This window comes from Muscardinus avellanarius, assembly GCF_963383645.1.
Source record: "Muscardinus avellanarius genome assembly, chromosome: 15".
NCBI lineage: Eukaryota > Metazoa > Chordata > Mammalia > Rodentia > Gliridae > Muscardinus > Muscardinus avellanarius.
The window spans coordinates 67,892,923-67,907,176 of NC_137801.1; the positions used below are offsets into that span (position 1 = coordinate 67,892,923).

Below are 14,254 nucleotides of genomic sequence, written 5' to 3' on the forward strand. Positions count from 1 at the left end.
CATTTTATAGATCCTCAAAGCCACACCACTGTAAGTGGTGCTGTTCTTAACACCTTAACTACCCCACCCTCTGCACTTTTCCACAGTAGGTTTCAAGCGCCCCCTATACAGCCTCTCACACAGTCACTAAACCTTTAAAAAAAATCCAAATTTTGCAAGGGTGTTTTTCCTGGGTTTATTTTAGGGTCAGATCTCCCAGTGCAGGGGCAAATGTAAGGGCCAAATTCTTCCTTGGCGGGGCCATCTGCGCCCCAAGAGGAGCCTAGTCTGGGTTTATTGTGAGCTTACAGTACTATGAGGAAGGTCTCAGCCCGTGACGGGGCGAGGCGGTGCTGCCGCCGCTGGGGGATCTCCCCGTCCCGGGGCCTTCCAGCCCGCCCCTCGGGGCGTCCTTAGCAACCCGCGCTCCAGCTCCCGGCCCCGCCCCGCCGGCGGCGGCGGCGGCGCCGTCGTCTGCGCCTGCGCGAGACTACAACAGCCAGTCAGCGCTCTCCTCCTCCCCTGGCCCCGCCCCTCCCCCAGCCACACGGAACGCGCCGCCAACATGGAGCCCGAGGACCTGCCGTGGCCCGGCGAGCTGGAGGAGGAGGAGGAGGCGGCGGCGGAGGAGGCGCGGGCGCCGGCGCCAGCGGAGACAGCGGAGGCAGCGAGCTCGGAGGAGGTCGTGGTGGTGGAGGAGGAGGAGGAGGAGGAGGAGGAGGCGGGGCCGGGGCTGGACTCCGAAGTGAACTACGAGTACCAGCCCGCCGAGAGCTCGGACGACGAGGAGGACGAGGAGGCCAAGGCTTGGCTGCAGGCGCACCCCGGCGTGACCGTGCCTCAGCCGCCGCCCCCGAGGCACCGCTACGTGCAGGCGGAGCGCTCGTCGCCGGAGAGGGTGAGCGCGGCGAGGGCGAGGGCGAGGGCGGCGGGACCGGGAGCTGCGCGCCGCCTGCCGCCGAGCCGGTCCCGAAGGAAGCGCGGGGCTCGGCCTTTCCCGCCCCTGCATCTCGGGTGTCCCCCCTCTCGGTGGGTCCCAGGCCTTTGGAACTACGGCAGATGGTCGCAGGAGCGGGAATTCCCTGAGCGGCGTCGCGGAGAAACGCTTTTGGGAGGAGGTGGGGATACCCATGCCCTTTGGGAGAGGAGGGCGGGACGGGGCGGGAGGCCGCGGTTGCCCTGGGAATAGCTTGTTGGGGAGACCATGAGCAGACCGGTTTTATTGAAGCGCAGGACTTTCTGAAGATAGAGTGTGGTTGCTGGACGCAGTGTCATCAGTTGGTTTTGACAGGTTTTCTTGCCGCATGTGTGTCTCAGGACTCTCATTTGTAGCAGTAAAAGTGTCCCCTTAGCCTTTGGTTTAGAGCGCAAGAGGCTTACGGTGAAGCCCCAGATAGTCGGGAAAACTGGAAAACGCAAAGTAATTCAGAATGGAGAAAGCCGATTTTGTGGTTGGCCCTCGAAGATCATTTTGAAAGTCACTATGCATTCAATTTACTGCTTTTCTGGAAGCGAGACCTGTGTTGTTCAGTACAGGAGCCACTAGCCCCGTGTAGCTCTTTGCATTTTAAGAATAAATCGCCAGGGCTGTAATCCCTGTACTTGGATTGGCTGAGACGAGGATCGCAGGTTCAAGGCCAGCTCAGCAATTTAAAGAGGCCTTCAGCAACTTAGTGAGACTTTGTTTCAAAATAAAAAGTAAAATAGGGCAGGGAGTGTAGCTCACAGGTAGAACTGCATTTGATCCCCAGGACCACACACATATTAAAAAAAAAAGACTCAAAATTAGAGTGGTGGGTGTGTAGCTCTGTACTAGAGTAACCTAGTAACTTGGGTTCACTTTCCAGCACCGAAGGGGAGTAATAAATAAGTAGAATTAGAAATAATGTGCCTTCATTATTTTAATCTCTCTTCAAGCTCTCAGCTACATTTGGCTAATGGGGGGTAACATATTGGACAGAACAGACAGGACTTTTCATTATCAAAATGATGCTGTAGACCAGTGATCACTAGAGAGCAGTATTTGTTTTGCCTTGTAAATATCCCAGTGGTTATTTAATTTATTGAACAAGCATTAAACATCGGCTGGGTACGGTGTCCTGTAATCCCAGTATTTGAAAGGCTGAGACAGGAGAATCCCAGGTTCAAGGTCAGCCTTAGCAACTTAGACCCAGTTTCAAAATAAAAAAGGCTAGATTGTAGCTCTGAGATAGAAAGCTCAGGGGTTCAAGCCCCAGTACCCCCCCAAAAAAAAAAATCACTAGTGCTTGATTTTAAGGAAACCTTTGTTGAACACAAGCATTTTTGGTCCTTGCCTTCTTAGTATTTGAAGTCTAGAGAGGGAGGTGGATAAAATTCTGATGGTCAGATTACATAAATGAAAGTCAAATAGGTACAGAGATACAGTGCTAAAATACTGTGAAAGCCTAGAGTAAAGCTGGGCATGGTGGTGCATGCTTGTAATCCTTGCATTCGGGAGGCTGAGACAGGAGGATCTCAGTTCATGGACAGGCTCAGCTACTTAGGCCCTTTGTAACTCAGTGAGACCCTGTTTCAAAATAAAGAATAAAAATAGGGCTGGGGATGTAGCTCAGAGGTAGAATGCCCCTGAGTCCCATCACCACACACACACACACACACACACACACACACACACACACTAACCCCCCCACCCCCAAAAAAAACCCCAACAAAATCAAACAAACAAAAACAGAGTAAGATAATCAGGCCTTTTCAAAAGTGGTGGAACTTCCTTTAGAAGGTTATGATAAAGCTGGTATCTGAAGACAGATAAAGGTTAATTAAGCAAAGGGGCAAGAAGGTTTCTAGTTGAGAAAAAAAATAGGAAGATACTGTTGGTAAGAAAGAATATATGGTATTTTCAAGGAACTAAAGACCTATGTGGTTTGAGGTACAGACTGCCAGGTTTTTTGTGTTACACCAGAGATTTAGAGTCTTTATCCCTGGAGCTTTGAAAAAACAGTGGAAGTGATATAAAAAAAGGAGATATGTGATATGATCTGTCTTTCAGAAAGATCACTAGCAGAGTGGACAACTGTGAAAGCAGGGTGCATGGAGAGCACCATTAATAGGTGAGGGACACTAACTAGGAAGACCCCGAAATATTGCCAGGCAAAAGAAGATAATTGGAATAGGGAAGTTTTGGTGGATATAGTGAAAAGTGGACTGATTCAAGTGGTATTTAAAAGGCAAAATCATCATGTAATAGTGGATTGGATGTAGAGGGTAAAGTGTCTAGGTGGTAGGTTATTGAATGAATGTTTGTGCTAATATTGAGATATGGCCATGGTTATGGTGGGGTAGTGAGTATGGTGGTGGTGGTGGTGGTGGGTGTGTGTGTGTAGTGATGGAATTGGCTAGATGAATGCTAAGATTATGAGTTTATTTTATTTTTTATTTTTTTGTGGGTCTGGGGATGGAACCCAGGGGCATTCTACCTACAAGTTACACCCCGTGCCCTATTTTTTATTCTTTATTTTGAAACAGAGTCTCACTGAGTTGCAAAGGGCCTCACTAAGTAGCTGAGGCTGTCTGTGAACCTGCACGATCCTCCTGTCTCCGCCTCCCAAGCGCAGGGATTACAAGTGTGTGCCACCACACCCGGCTAAAACCATACTTTTGAATGAAATCTTTAAACTTATTTGTTCTATAAATTTTTGTTTGAATATCTATGAGTATTTGAATTTATATCTTCAAGTCTGGATGAGGAATTCCTAAATTAGTCCACTTTAACTCTTACTGTAGTCATTGTGAAAAATCATTATACAAGCCGGGTGTGGTGGTGCATGCTTGTAATCCCAGTACCTGGGAGGCTGAGACAGGAGAATTGTAGTTCGCGGCCAGTCTCATCTCAGCTACTTAGTGAGGGCCTCTGCAACTTAGTGAGACCCTTTCAAAGTAAAGAATTAAAAAATTGGCTGGGGATGTAGGTCAAAGGCAGAATGCCCCTGAGTTCAATCCTCAATACTGCCCAAAATATTATTATACTGCTTAATAGTGACCTAACTATGTATAGGACAGAAATCTTGCTTCTTAGATTCTAGGGTTTTTCTCCTTGGTTTTTTTTTTTTTTTTTTTTTTTTTTGAGATACCAGTTATTTCTTTACCTCAGAAAATATATGAAGGTGCTGGCTTAAGAGACCCTGTTTCCAAATAAAAACAATATAAAATAGGAGTGTAGCCCTAAGGTAAAAGGGCTTCCAGGAACCCCAGCACCACCAAAAAAAAAAAAAAAAAAAAAAAAAAAAAAAAAAATAAATAAATATATATATATATATATATATATATATGAAGGTGTAGATGGCTGGGCATGGTGGAGCATGCTTTTAATCCCAGTACTTGGGAGGCTGAGACAGGAGGATCAAGGGCTTGTAGCCAGCCTCAGTTACTTAGGCCCTCCAGACTCTGTCTCAAAATAAAGAATAAAAAATAGGACTGGGGGTGTGGCATGGAGGTAGAATGCCCCTAATTCAATCCTCAATATTGCAAAAAAAAAAAAAAAAAAAGGCATAGGTGTTCTTCTGTATTAAAGGTAGTGTTAAGACGACCTAATGAATATTGAGTACATTTTCCCTTTAGTTCACTGACATAATTTATTGGCAGAAATAGGAATTTTTCTTTTTTTGGGGTGGTACTGGGGGTGGAACCCAGGGCTTTTCTACCTCCGGGCTATACTTCCAGGCCTATTTTATACTTTATTTGGAAACAGGGTCTCACTAAGTTGCTGAGAGCCTCACTAAGTAGCTGAGGCTGACTTTGAACCTGTGTGATCCTCCTGTCTTAGCCTCCCAAGCGCAGGGATTACAAACATGAGCCATCACACCCGGCTGGAAAGTTTTTAAAGGAGAAAATGTTCAATCTTTCTCACCAGAGATTTATGAAAATTTTTTATTTTTATTTTTGCAGTACTAGGGAACTTAGGCCTTTTTGCATGCTAGGCAACCCCACAGCCATTGAGCTACACTTCCAGCCTTGATATTTTTTAAGATGTGTTTGTTGTGTAGCAATTAGTATGATATAACGTGCTCAGAGGGTGAGATCAAATAATAAGAAACAAATTTCAGTCTAGACTCAAGTGGCAAAATTCTAATATTCTGTTTACTCTCTTATAAAGTAATAGAGTTTACTCTCACTAAAGCAATGAGTGTTTTAGGGTGATGTATGAGGCAGTGATTAAGTTGGTAGTCCTCTATTGGGACTGAGCTAAGCCATGGAACTGTTTAGTCTAACAACTAAAGACCTCTTTAGATTTTAGGAAGTGAATGATTCAGAGCCTTTGCTGGTTTGTTCTCATGCTGGTCCTACAGACCATTCTATAGACAACACTGTAATCACCTCTCATAATTGTTATACCTAGAGCCGGGCGTGGTGGCGCACGCTTGTAATCCCAGCATTCGGGAGGCTGAGACCGGAGGATCGCAGTTCGCGGACAGCCTCAGCTACTTAGTGAGGCCCTCTGCAACTCAGTGAGACCCGGTTTCAAAAGAAAGATAAAAACTAGGGCAGGGGGTGTAGCTCGGAGGTCGAATGCCCCTGGGTTTCTGAGCTGTGTTTAGGAAAATAATTCAATTCTGTGGGTTGCATCTCAAAATTCTTGGTCTTTATGTCATCAACGGTGCTTGAAAATCTTTTTAAGTTTCCTCTGTCAGCTCTTTCTCACCCCCTACCTTCATTCTTTTTTTTTCTTCTTGTGGTACTGAGGATGGAACCTAGGAACATTCTACCTCTGAGATACACCCCCAGCCCTATTTTTATTTTTATTTATATTTTTTGTGGGTCTGGGGATGGAACACAGGGCTGTTCGATCTCTGAGCTACACCCTCTGCCTTATTTTTATTATTTTTATTTTTTATTTTGGAACCGGGTCTCACTGAGTTGTAGAGGGCCTCACTAAGTAGCTGAGGCTGTCCGCGAACCACGATCCTCCGGTCTCAGCCTTCCGAATGCTGGGATTACAAGTGTGACCTACCATGCCTGGCATCCCATCTTCATTCTTACATTCAGGAGGTTACCATTTTAGCAGATTACCATTTCACAGAAGAGGGAGAGAACATAGCTTTTGTACCTTTTACTTTGATAATCTTGTGGCTTTTTTTTTGGGGGGGTATGGGAATTGAACCCAGGTCATTCTATTTCTGAGTTAAATCCCCAGCCCTATTTTATTTATTTATTTACTTTTTGTGGTACTGGGATTGAACCCAGAGTACTGGGATTGAACCCAGAAGCATTCTATCTTCAAGCTATAACCCCAACCCCATTTTTTTTCTTTTTTAAAAATTTTTTTTGTGGTACTTACATTGAACCTAGGGGCATTCTACTCTTGGCTATACATATAGCCCCATTTTTTATTCTTTATTTTGAAACAATGTCTCACTAAGTTGTAGAGAGCCTCACTAAGTAGCTGATGCTGGCTGCAAACCTGTGATCCTCCTGTCTCAGCCTTCCAAGTACTAGGATTACAAGCATGCGCCACCACACCTAGCTCAGATTTTATTTCTTATTTGGAAACAGGGTCTCAGCTAGATTGATGAGCATCTATTTCTGTCTACATATTTATGTATTCTGTGTATTTCATATAAATGGAATCATCATTTTTTAATGTATGTGACCATCTTTCATTTAGAAAATTCATCCTTCATATAGTATGTATTAGTGTTAGCATTTTATTTCTTTTAATGGCTGAATTGTTGTATGACTACAGAGTATTTTGTGTATCCATCCATCAGTTGATAGACATTTTTTTCTTCTGTCTTTAGCTATTAGACATAATGCTGCTATAAACATCTGTGTCCAAATTTTGTGTGGAAATACAGATTCATTCCTCTCTTAGGCATGTATCTAGGAGTAGAATTGCTGGGTAATTTTATATTTAACCATTTAAGGACCTGCCAGATTATTTTCCAAAGTGGCTATACTATTTTAAGTTCCTACTAGCAGTTTATGAGATTACAGGCTTGTGCCAGCACACCTGGCTTCAGGTTCCTTTTAAGGGTGTGCCAGTGGTAGTCAGACCAGCCTGGTTACGGAGCCAAAGTGAAGTTCTGAGGGCAAGCAGAGCTTTGTTGTTTGTGACTGCTTCAAATTCTAATAAGGAGGCGCGGGGCACGCCGGACCCCTGGAAGAACCAGGGCCCCTGGCCGCAGGATCCTGGGCCCTGGGCGGGGGTCGCGCGGGGCACGCTGGACTCCCGGAAGAACCGGGACCCAGGCCGCAGGACCCTGGGCCCCGGGCGGGGGTTGCGGGTGGCACGCTGGCACCCAGGAAGGCCCGAAGGCCCAGGCCGCAAGGTCCTGGGCCCCGGGCCCCGGGCAGGGGTCGCATGGGGCACGCTGGCCCCCCCCCGGAAGAACCGGGGTCTGGGCTGTAGGCCCTGGGCCCCGGGCGGGGGTCGTGCAGGGCACGCCGGTTCCCCGGAAGGACCGGGGTTTGGGCCGCAAGGCCCTGGGTCCTGGGCAGGGGTCGCGCAGGACCCGGTGGCCCCCCGGAGGGTCCGGAGGCCCGGGCTGAAAGGTCCAGTGCCCTGGGCGGGGGCCAGGCAGCCCGGCCTACCCCCGGGAAGGCATGGTGCCGGGTAGGAGGCCGCGCCCGAGTTCTTGGAGGCCCGGTACCAAACAGGAGGCACAGCTGTGGGTACAGAGGAACCCAGCACTGCTGTGCTGTGCCAGGACGTGTTGCGCATAGAAAAGCAGATTTTGCTCTGCGCGGTGAGACTGTTGGACTCCGGTCTTGGAAGGGAGGAGAGAAAAAAAAATTCATTGCTACTGAGTGCCTGATCCCACAACCTCCTCAAACCATACATACTGTCTTCTCTTATTTAAAAAAAAAAAAAGGAAAGAAAGAAAAGAAAAATATCGGAGAGGTCAAGATAGCCATGGCGGCTGCCAGGATAATGGTGATGCAGACAAAACTTATCCAACTGAACTGGAACTTTTGGAAAAATTCCCCGTGAAGGAGGACTGCTTCTTCTCTACATCCTTAAGAATCCTGTACATCACCTGTAAGGAGAGAGTTTAGCGGAGACCTAGGAGAAAGGCGGTGTTGGAAGCGGTTGCCGCGATGGCGGTGGACACTTGTATTTGGGAGAGGCAGAAATCTGATCCTACCAACCTTATCTTCTGGAGAAATTACCCCAAACGTTGAATGCTATTGTCATGCATGCTTAAGAACACTGGACAACATGCAGTGTGGAGAAAGAGCTTGGGAAAGATTTGAAATGGTGGAGGCAGTGGCAATGGCAGTGGCCAGTACTCAGGGGAGGCAGAGATCTGATGGATCACACCTGGAACTTTTGAAGAAATAACCCCAGAGGCAGAATGCTACTACCACGCACCCTCGGGAACGTGCTGGGTGAAGAGGGTGCTTGGATCAGAGCCTGCCGAGGGGTGAGGCTGGTGATGGGGACAGCAAAGCCAGGATTGGAGCCTGCCGTGAGGCATGGCCGGTGCTGGGGCCTCTGAGGCTGGGATCAGAGCCTGCCGAGGGGTTAGGCCGGTGCTGGGGTCAGTGAGGCTGGGATCAGAGCCTGCTGTGAGGCAAGGCCGGTGCTGGGGCCTCCGAGGCCGGGATAGGAGCCTGCCGATGGGTTAGGCCGGTGCTGGGGCCAGTGAGGCTGGGATCAGAGCCTGCTGTGAGGCAAGGCTGGTGCTGGGGCCTCTGAGGCCTGGATTGGAGCCTGCCGAGGGGTAAGGCTGGTGCCGGGGCCAGCGAGGCCAGGATCGGAGCCTGTTGTGAGGCAAGGCCGGTGCTGGGGCCTCCGAGGCCAGGATAGGAGCCTGCCGAGGGGTTAGGCTGGTGCCAGGGTCAGCGAGGCTGGGATTGGAGTCTGCCTTGAGGTAAGGTTGGTGTTGGGGCCTCTGAGGCCAGGATCAGAGCCAGCCAAGGGGTTAGGCTGGTGTGGGGGCCAGCGAGGCCAGAATTGGGGCCTCCCATAAGGAAAGGCCGGTGCTGGAGCAAGCGAGGTTAGGATCAGACCTCCGGGTGGCCAGGCCACAACTGGGGCTGTCAAGAGTGGGATCGGAACTTGCAACGCAGCATGCACAGAGAAATATCACAGAAAATAAAAACCAGATGCTTCCCCTAATTAGCAAAAACTAGGAAGAAAGGGGTAACAGGAGGAGGTCGAGTTGTAGAAAGGGCCCTATAGTGAAGTAATTAAGGTGACCAATCAGAGGGGATGGGAGGGGGGAGGATGGAACCTCTTTAAAACTCAGGAGCTACATAAACAAATGTATCAAAGATAATCACCATTCAAGCATGGGCTCGAGGGAGGGGGAGGGAATGGGATGGGGACTGGATGAGGGCTAATTGGATGATGTGTGCTTGTATATCCTCTCAAGTCTTGTATCCCAATGTGATGTATGATTACAATGCACCAATACAAATATTTAAAAAAATTCTAATAAGGAGTTTCCTAAGTCAGTTAGTCAGTCAATCATTCATTCAGTCTGTCAGTTTGTCTGTCTGCAGTACTAGGCATGGAACCCAGGGGCATTCTACACCCCTAGCCCTATTTTTTATTTTTTATTTTGAAACAGTCTCACTGAGTTGCAAAGGGCCTCATTAAGCAATAGCTGAGGCTGTCCTTGAACCTTGATTCTTCTCTGTCAGCCTCCCAAATGCTGGGATTACAAGTGTGTGCCACCACGCCTGGCTAAGTTTTTCTTATACTCTGTTTCTAGGAAAAACTGCAGTTGTAGTCCCCTGCAACCAGACATTCATGCCATCTTGCTGTGACTGCTTGGCTGTATTTTGCCTGCCTCTTAATGCCTGTTAGTATTGTAGAGGAGAGGGTAGGAGATGGAAGAGGAGTCAGCTGCCCTCCAAATCCCTCGAAAGATGAAATGGGAGTGAAGGTATGTCCCAAACTCAGCATGCAAAAGGTGGCTTCCTGAGAGGTAGATGAAAGTGGTAAGAAACCAGATAGGACACCAAGGGAGACTGGAAGAAATAGGCAACACCTACTGGAAAATAGGTTATAATGCACTTGCAGGCTGCTCTTAAGTGGGGGGAAAGGGCTGAGAATGGGATAGGGAAAGCTGTTTTGACTAAAAAAATGAGGACTTTGGTTTTTGGTATTTTTCTGGATCTCAGTAGGCTAGATGTTGGGATGTCCCTATAGCTTAGTTCCAGAATGGGGTGTCTGTATTTACTGCATTAATAGTCATATTTGACTCTTATAAAAAGTTATCAGTGGTTGGTACAGGTCCTGTTAGGAAACTTAATGTACAGTTCGTTTTTTTGTTTTTTTGTTTTTTTTTTGTTTGTGTGTGTATGTGGTACTGGGGATGGAACCCAGAGGCCTTCTACCTCTGGGCTGTACCCTCAACCCTAATTTATTTGGAAATAGAGTCTTGCTAAATTGCTGACAACCTCACTAAGTTGCTGAGGCTGGATTGGAGCATGCAGTCCTCTTGTTTTAGCCTCCCAAGTACTGGGATTACGAGAGCTTGCGCCACCACACCTAGCCTGTATTTTTTGTTTATTTGTTTGTTTGTTTAAGTGTCAACATGGGAGACAATTGATTCTTGTGTTTGTATCTACTGGGGAAATCAAGAAGCAGTAAAGGGCAAAAACATGAATGCCTGGAATCTTAGTACTGTGGAAGCTGAGACAGGAGGCTTGCAGGTTTGAGGCCAGCCTCACCAAATTAATGAGACTGTCAGCAACTTTGTGATACCCTATTTCAAAATAAAAATTAAAAAGGGCTGAAGGGATGTGGTGTAGCTCAGAGACAGAATGCCCCTGGGTTCAATTTCCAGTATAATTTTTTTTTTTTTTTTTTGCCATTTGCAAGCCTTTGTGACAGCTAGTATTTTGATAATAATTGCATTGACTTTAGATCAGATTGGGAAAATCATTTTAATAATTCTTCTGATTCATGAACATGGACTATCTTTTCATTTATTTAGATTTTTTTTTCTTCTTGGTATTAGGGATTGAACCTAGGGACATTCAGTCTCTGAGCTACACACCAGCCCTATTTTATTTTGTATTTTGTAACAGAGTCTCATTAAGTTTCCGAGGGGCCTTGTAAATTGCAAAGGATGGCCTTTAACCTGCAATCCTTCTGTCTCATCCTTCCAAGTACTGGAATTACAAGTATGTGTCACCATACCCATCTGAGATCTTTAAGTTTGTTCAGTAATGTTTGTACTTTCCAGAATTTAACATCCTAATTAAATAAAATATTAAAACTAATTAAAATTTCCTAATTTTTAGAAATAATTGTCTTAATTTTCTTAAAGTAGGATAATTTAAGAAAATTTTATATTTTGATTTTTTTGATACTATCCTAAATGTATTTATTTTCTTAATTTTATTAAAAAAATTTTTTTTTGTGATACTGGGGATTGAACACAGGGGCATTCTACTTCTGATCTATATCCCTAGCCTTTTTTTTTTGTGTGTGTGTGGTTCTAGGTATTGAACTCAGGGACATTTTACCTCTGAGCTATACTCCTATCCCTATTTTATTTTGAGACAGGATCCCTCACCAAGTTGTGGAGGGCACCAGAAATTGGCGAGGCTGTCCATGAACCTGCGATCCTCCTGCCTCAGCCTCCCAAGTACTGGGAATACAAGAGTGTGCTACCATGCCGGCTGATAATTTCAGTCATCTTGAATTTAAGACTTTTTTTGTGGCTTGACATATGGTATAGTCTGGTAATATTCCTTGTGAACTTGAGAAGAATGTATATTTTGTTGGTATTGGGTGGAGCATTTTCTATATGTATATTAAATTTGGTTGGTCTTTAATGTTGTTTAAGTCCTCTGTTCCTCTCTTAATCTTTAGTTTCACAGTTTATTCATTGATGTCTCCCACTGCTATTGTAGACTTCTCTTCAGTTTTGTCAGTTACTTAAAAATATTTAGCAGTTGTGATGTTTGGCAAACATATGTATAATTGTTATATCTTATTGGCTGACCCTTTCATCATTATATAATGTCTTTCTTTATCTATTCTTATAGTTATTTCAATGTATGTTTGTATGATATTAGTATAGCAACTCCTGCTCACTTTTGCTTATCATTTGCTTTCAGCCTATGTTTTCTTTGTTCTAAAGTAAATATCTTACATAGCATATTGTTTGGTACTGTTTAAATTCTATCTTTATTTCTTTTTGTAATTTCTTCATTCTTTCATAACTTTTTATTTTTCCTCTCTTTTTACCTTTCTTTGTGTTGAGTTATTTCTTTTGTAGTTATGTTTTGATTACTTTCTCATTTCCTTTTGTGTAAATTCTATAGCTATTTCTTTCTTCTTTTTTTGTGATACTGGGGATACCTCTGGGCTACATCCTTGGCCCTATTTTTTGTTTTTTATTTTGAAATAAGGTCTTACTGAGGCCTCACTAAGTACCTGAAACTGGCCGTGAACCGGCAATCCTCCTGTCTCAGTCTCCCAAGTACTGGGATTATAATCACGTGCTACTGTGCCCAGCTTCTCTATAGCTATTTCTATATGGGAATTTCACAAAACTTTCTTGGAGAAGAACAGTTTGTTTAAAGTGATAACAACTTTGAGACTGGGCGTGGTGGCGCACGCTTGTAATCCCCGCGCTTGGGAGGCAGAGACAGGAGGATCTTGGAGGTTCGAAGCCAGCCGTGTGCTGGTTTAGGAGACCCTGTTTCCAAATAAAAATGTAAAAACAGGTCTGGGAGTGTAGCCCGGAGGTAGAAGGGCTTCCAGGAACCCCAGTACCACACACACAAAAAAGTGATAACAACTTTGATTGAATAAGAAAATGAGTCTTTTATAGCTCTGCCCCCAATTTATTTTATAGACATTACAAGTTACATCTTTAAGAATTGTTTACTCTAACATAGATTTATAGTTACTTTTTAGTTTGTCTTTTAAATCCTATAAAGGAATTAGAAATGGAGTTACCAGAATGCCAATAGTACATGTTTTTGTTTGTATATTTATCTTTATTAGAGAACTTTATATTTTTCCTTGGGTTCAAGTAATTAATGCCTTTCACATTTTGTTGAGGGTTGGTCTAGTGGTAATAAGATCTCTCAACTTTTATTTATCCGTGAATGTCTTGATCCCCCCCCCCCTTTTTTTGGTGGTACTGGGGACCCAGGGTATTCTATCTCTAAGCTCTGTTCCCACCACTTCTTATTTTTGGTTTGAAACAGGGTCTAGATAGGTTGCTGAGCGTCTTGCCAAGTTGTTGAGCTGGTCTCAAACCTGCAGTCCTCCTTCGTCTCCCAAGTACTGGGATTACTGGTGTGTGCTGTCATGCCTGGCTTCCCTTTCAATTTTTAAGGGCAGTTTTACTGGATATAGTATTTTCAGTTGACAGACACCCCTGTCCCCAGCACTTTAAATATATCATAGTATTGCTCTTTAGATTGCAGGATTTTTTGTTGAAAGATCTATTAATCATCATGCTGGAGCTACCTTATGTTGAGTTGCTTTTTTGTTGCTTTCAAATTTCTCTTTAAATAGTTTGTAATATTTCATTGTATAGGTTCCTTTGGGGTTACCAGGAACATGTAGTTCATTAAGCTTGCGATTTTTTCCTCAAATAGGGAATGTGTACAAATACTTTGTCTTCAAAGACTCTAATAGTCAGGTGTGGTGGTGCACACTTGTAATCCCAGTACTTGGGAGGCTGACACATGAGGATCAGGTTTGAAGCCAGCCTCAGCTACTTAGTGAGGCTCTCAGCAACTTAGTGAAACCCTGTTTCCAAATAAAATGTGAACTTGGTCTGGGAGTGTAGCCTAGAGGTAGAAGGCCCCTGGGTTCCATCCCCAGTACCACTAAAATAAAATAAAATAAAATAAAATAAAAAAGACTATTTCTCTCTTCTGTTTTTCTGGAATTCCCATAAGGAGTATGCTTAATTATGTCCTGAAGTCCTTTAGGCTCTCTTTCCTTCCCTTCATTTCTGTTATGTTCCTTAATATTTTTTTATTTATTTTATTTTATTTTTTTTTGCGGGTGGGGATGGAACCTAGGGGCATTCAACCTCTGAGCTACAGCCCCTGCCCTATTTTTTATTCTTTATTTTGAAACCAAGTCTCACTTAGCTTCAGAAGGCCTCGCTAAGTAGCTGAGCTGAGGCTGTCTGCGAACCACAATCCTTTTGCTCCTCAGAATAGATAATTTTTAATGTGCTGTATTGCTGTATTCCCGTTTGCTAACTTTAGCTGGGCGTGGTAGCTCACACCTGTAATCCCAGTACTTGGCAGGCTGAGACAGGAGGATCAAAGGTGCAAAGATAGTCTAAGCAACCTAGGGAGA

At 44.8% G+C, this 14,254-nt stretch overlaps 1 protein-coding gene across 1 annotated transcript in view; it reads left to right on the plus strand.

Moving 5' to 3' along the window:
* Positions 1-544: 544 nt before the first annotated feature.
* ALMS1 (ALMS1 centrosome and basal body associated protein) overlaps positions 545-14,254 on the plus strand; it is a gene marked incomplete at both ends in the record, with an annotated part of 141,119 nt that continues 127,409 nt past the window's right edge. The window contains one exon of the mRNA XM_080711409.1: positions 545-877. Within this exon, the coding sequence (XP_080567535.1) occupies positions 545-877 (333 nt within the window). The remainder of the gene's footprint in view (positions 878-14,254) is intronic.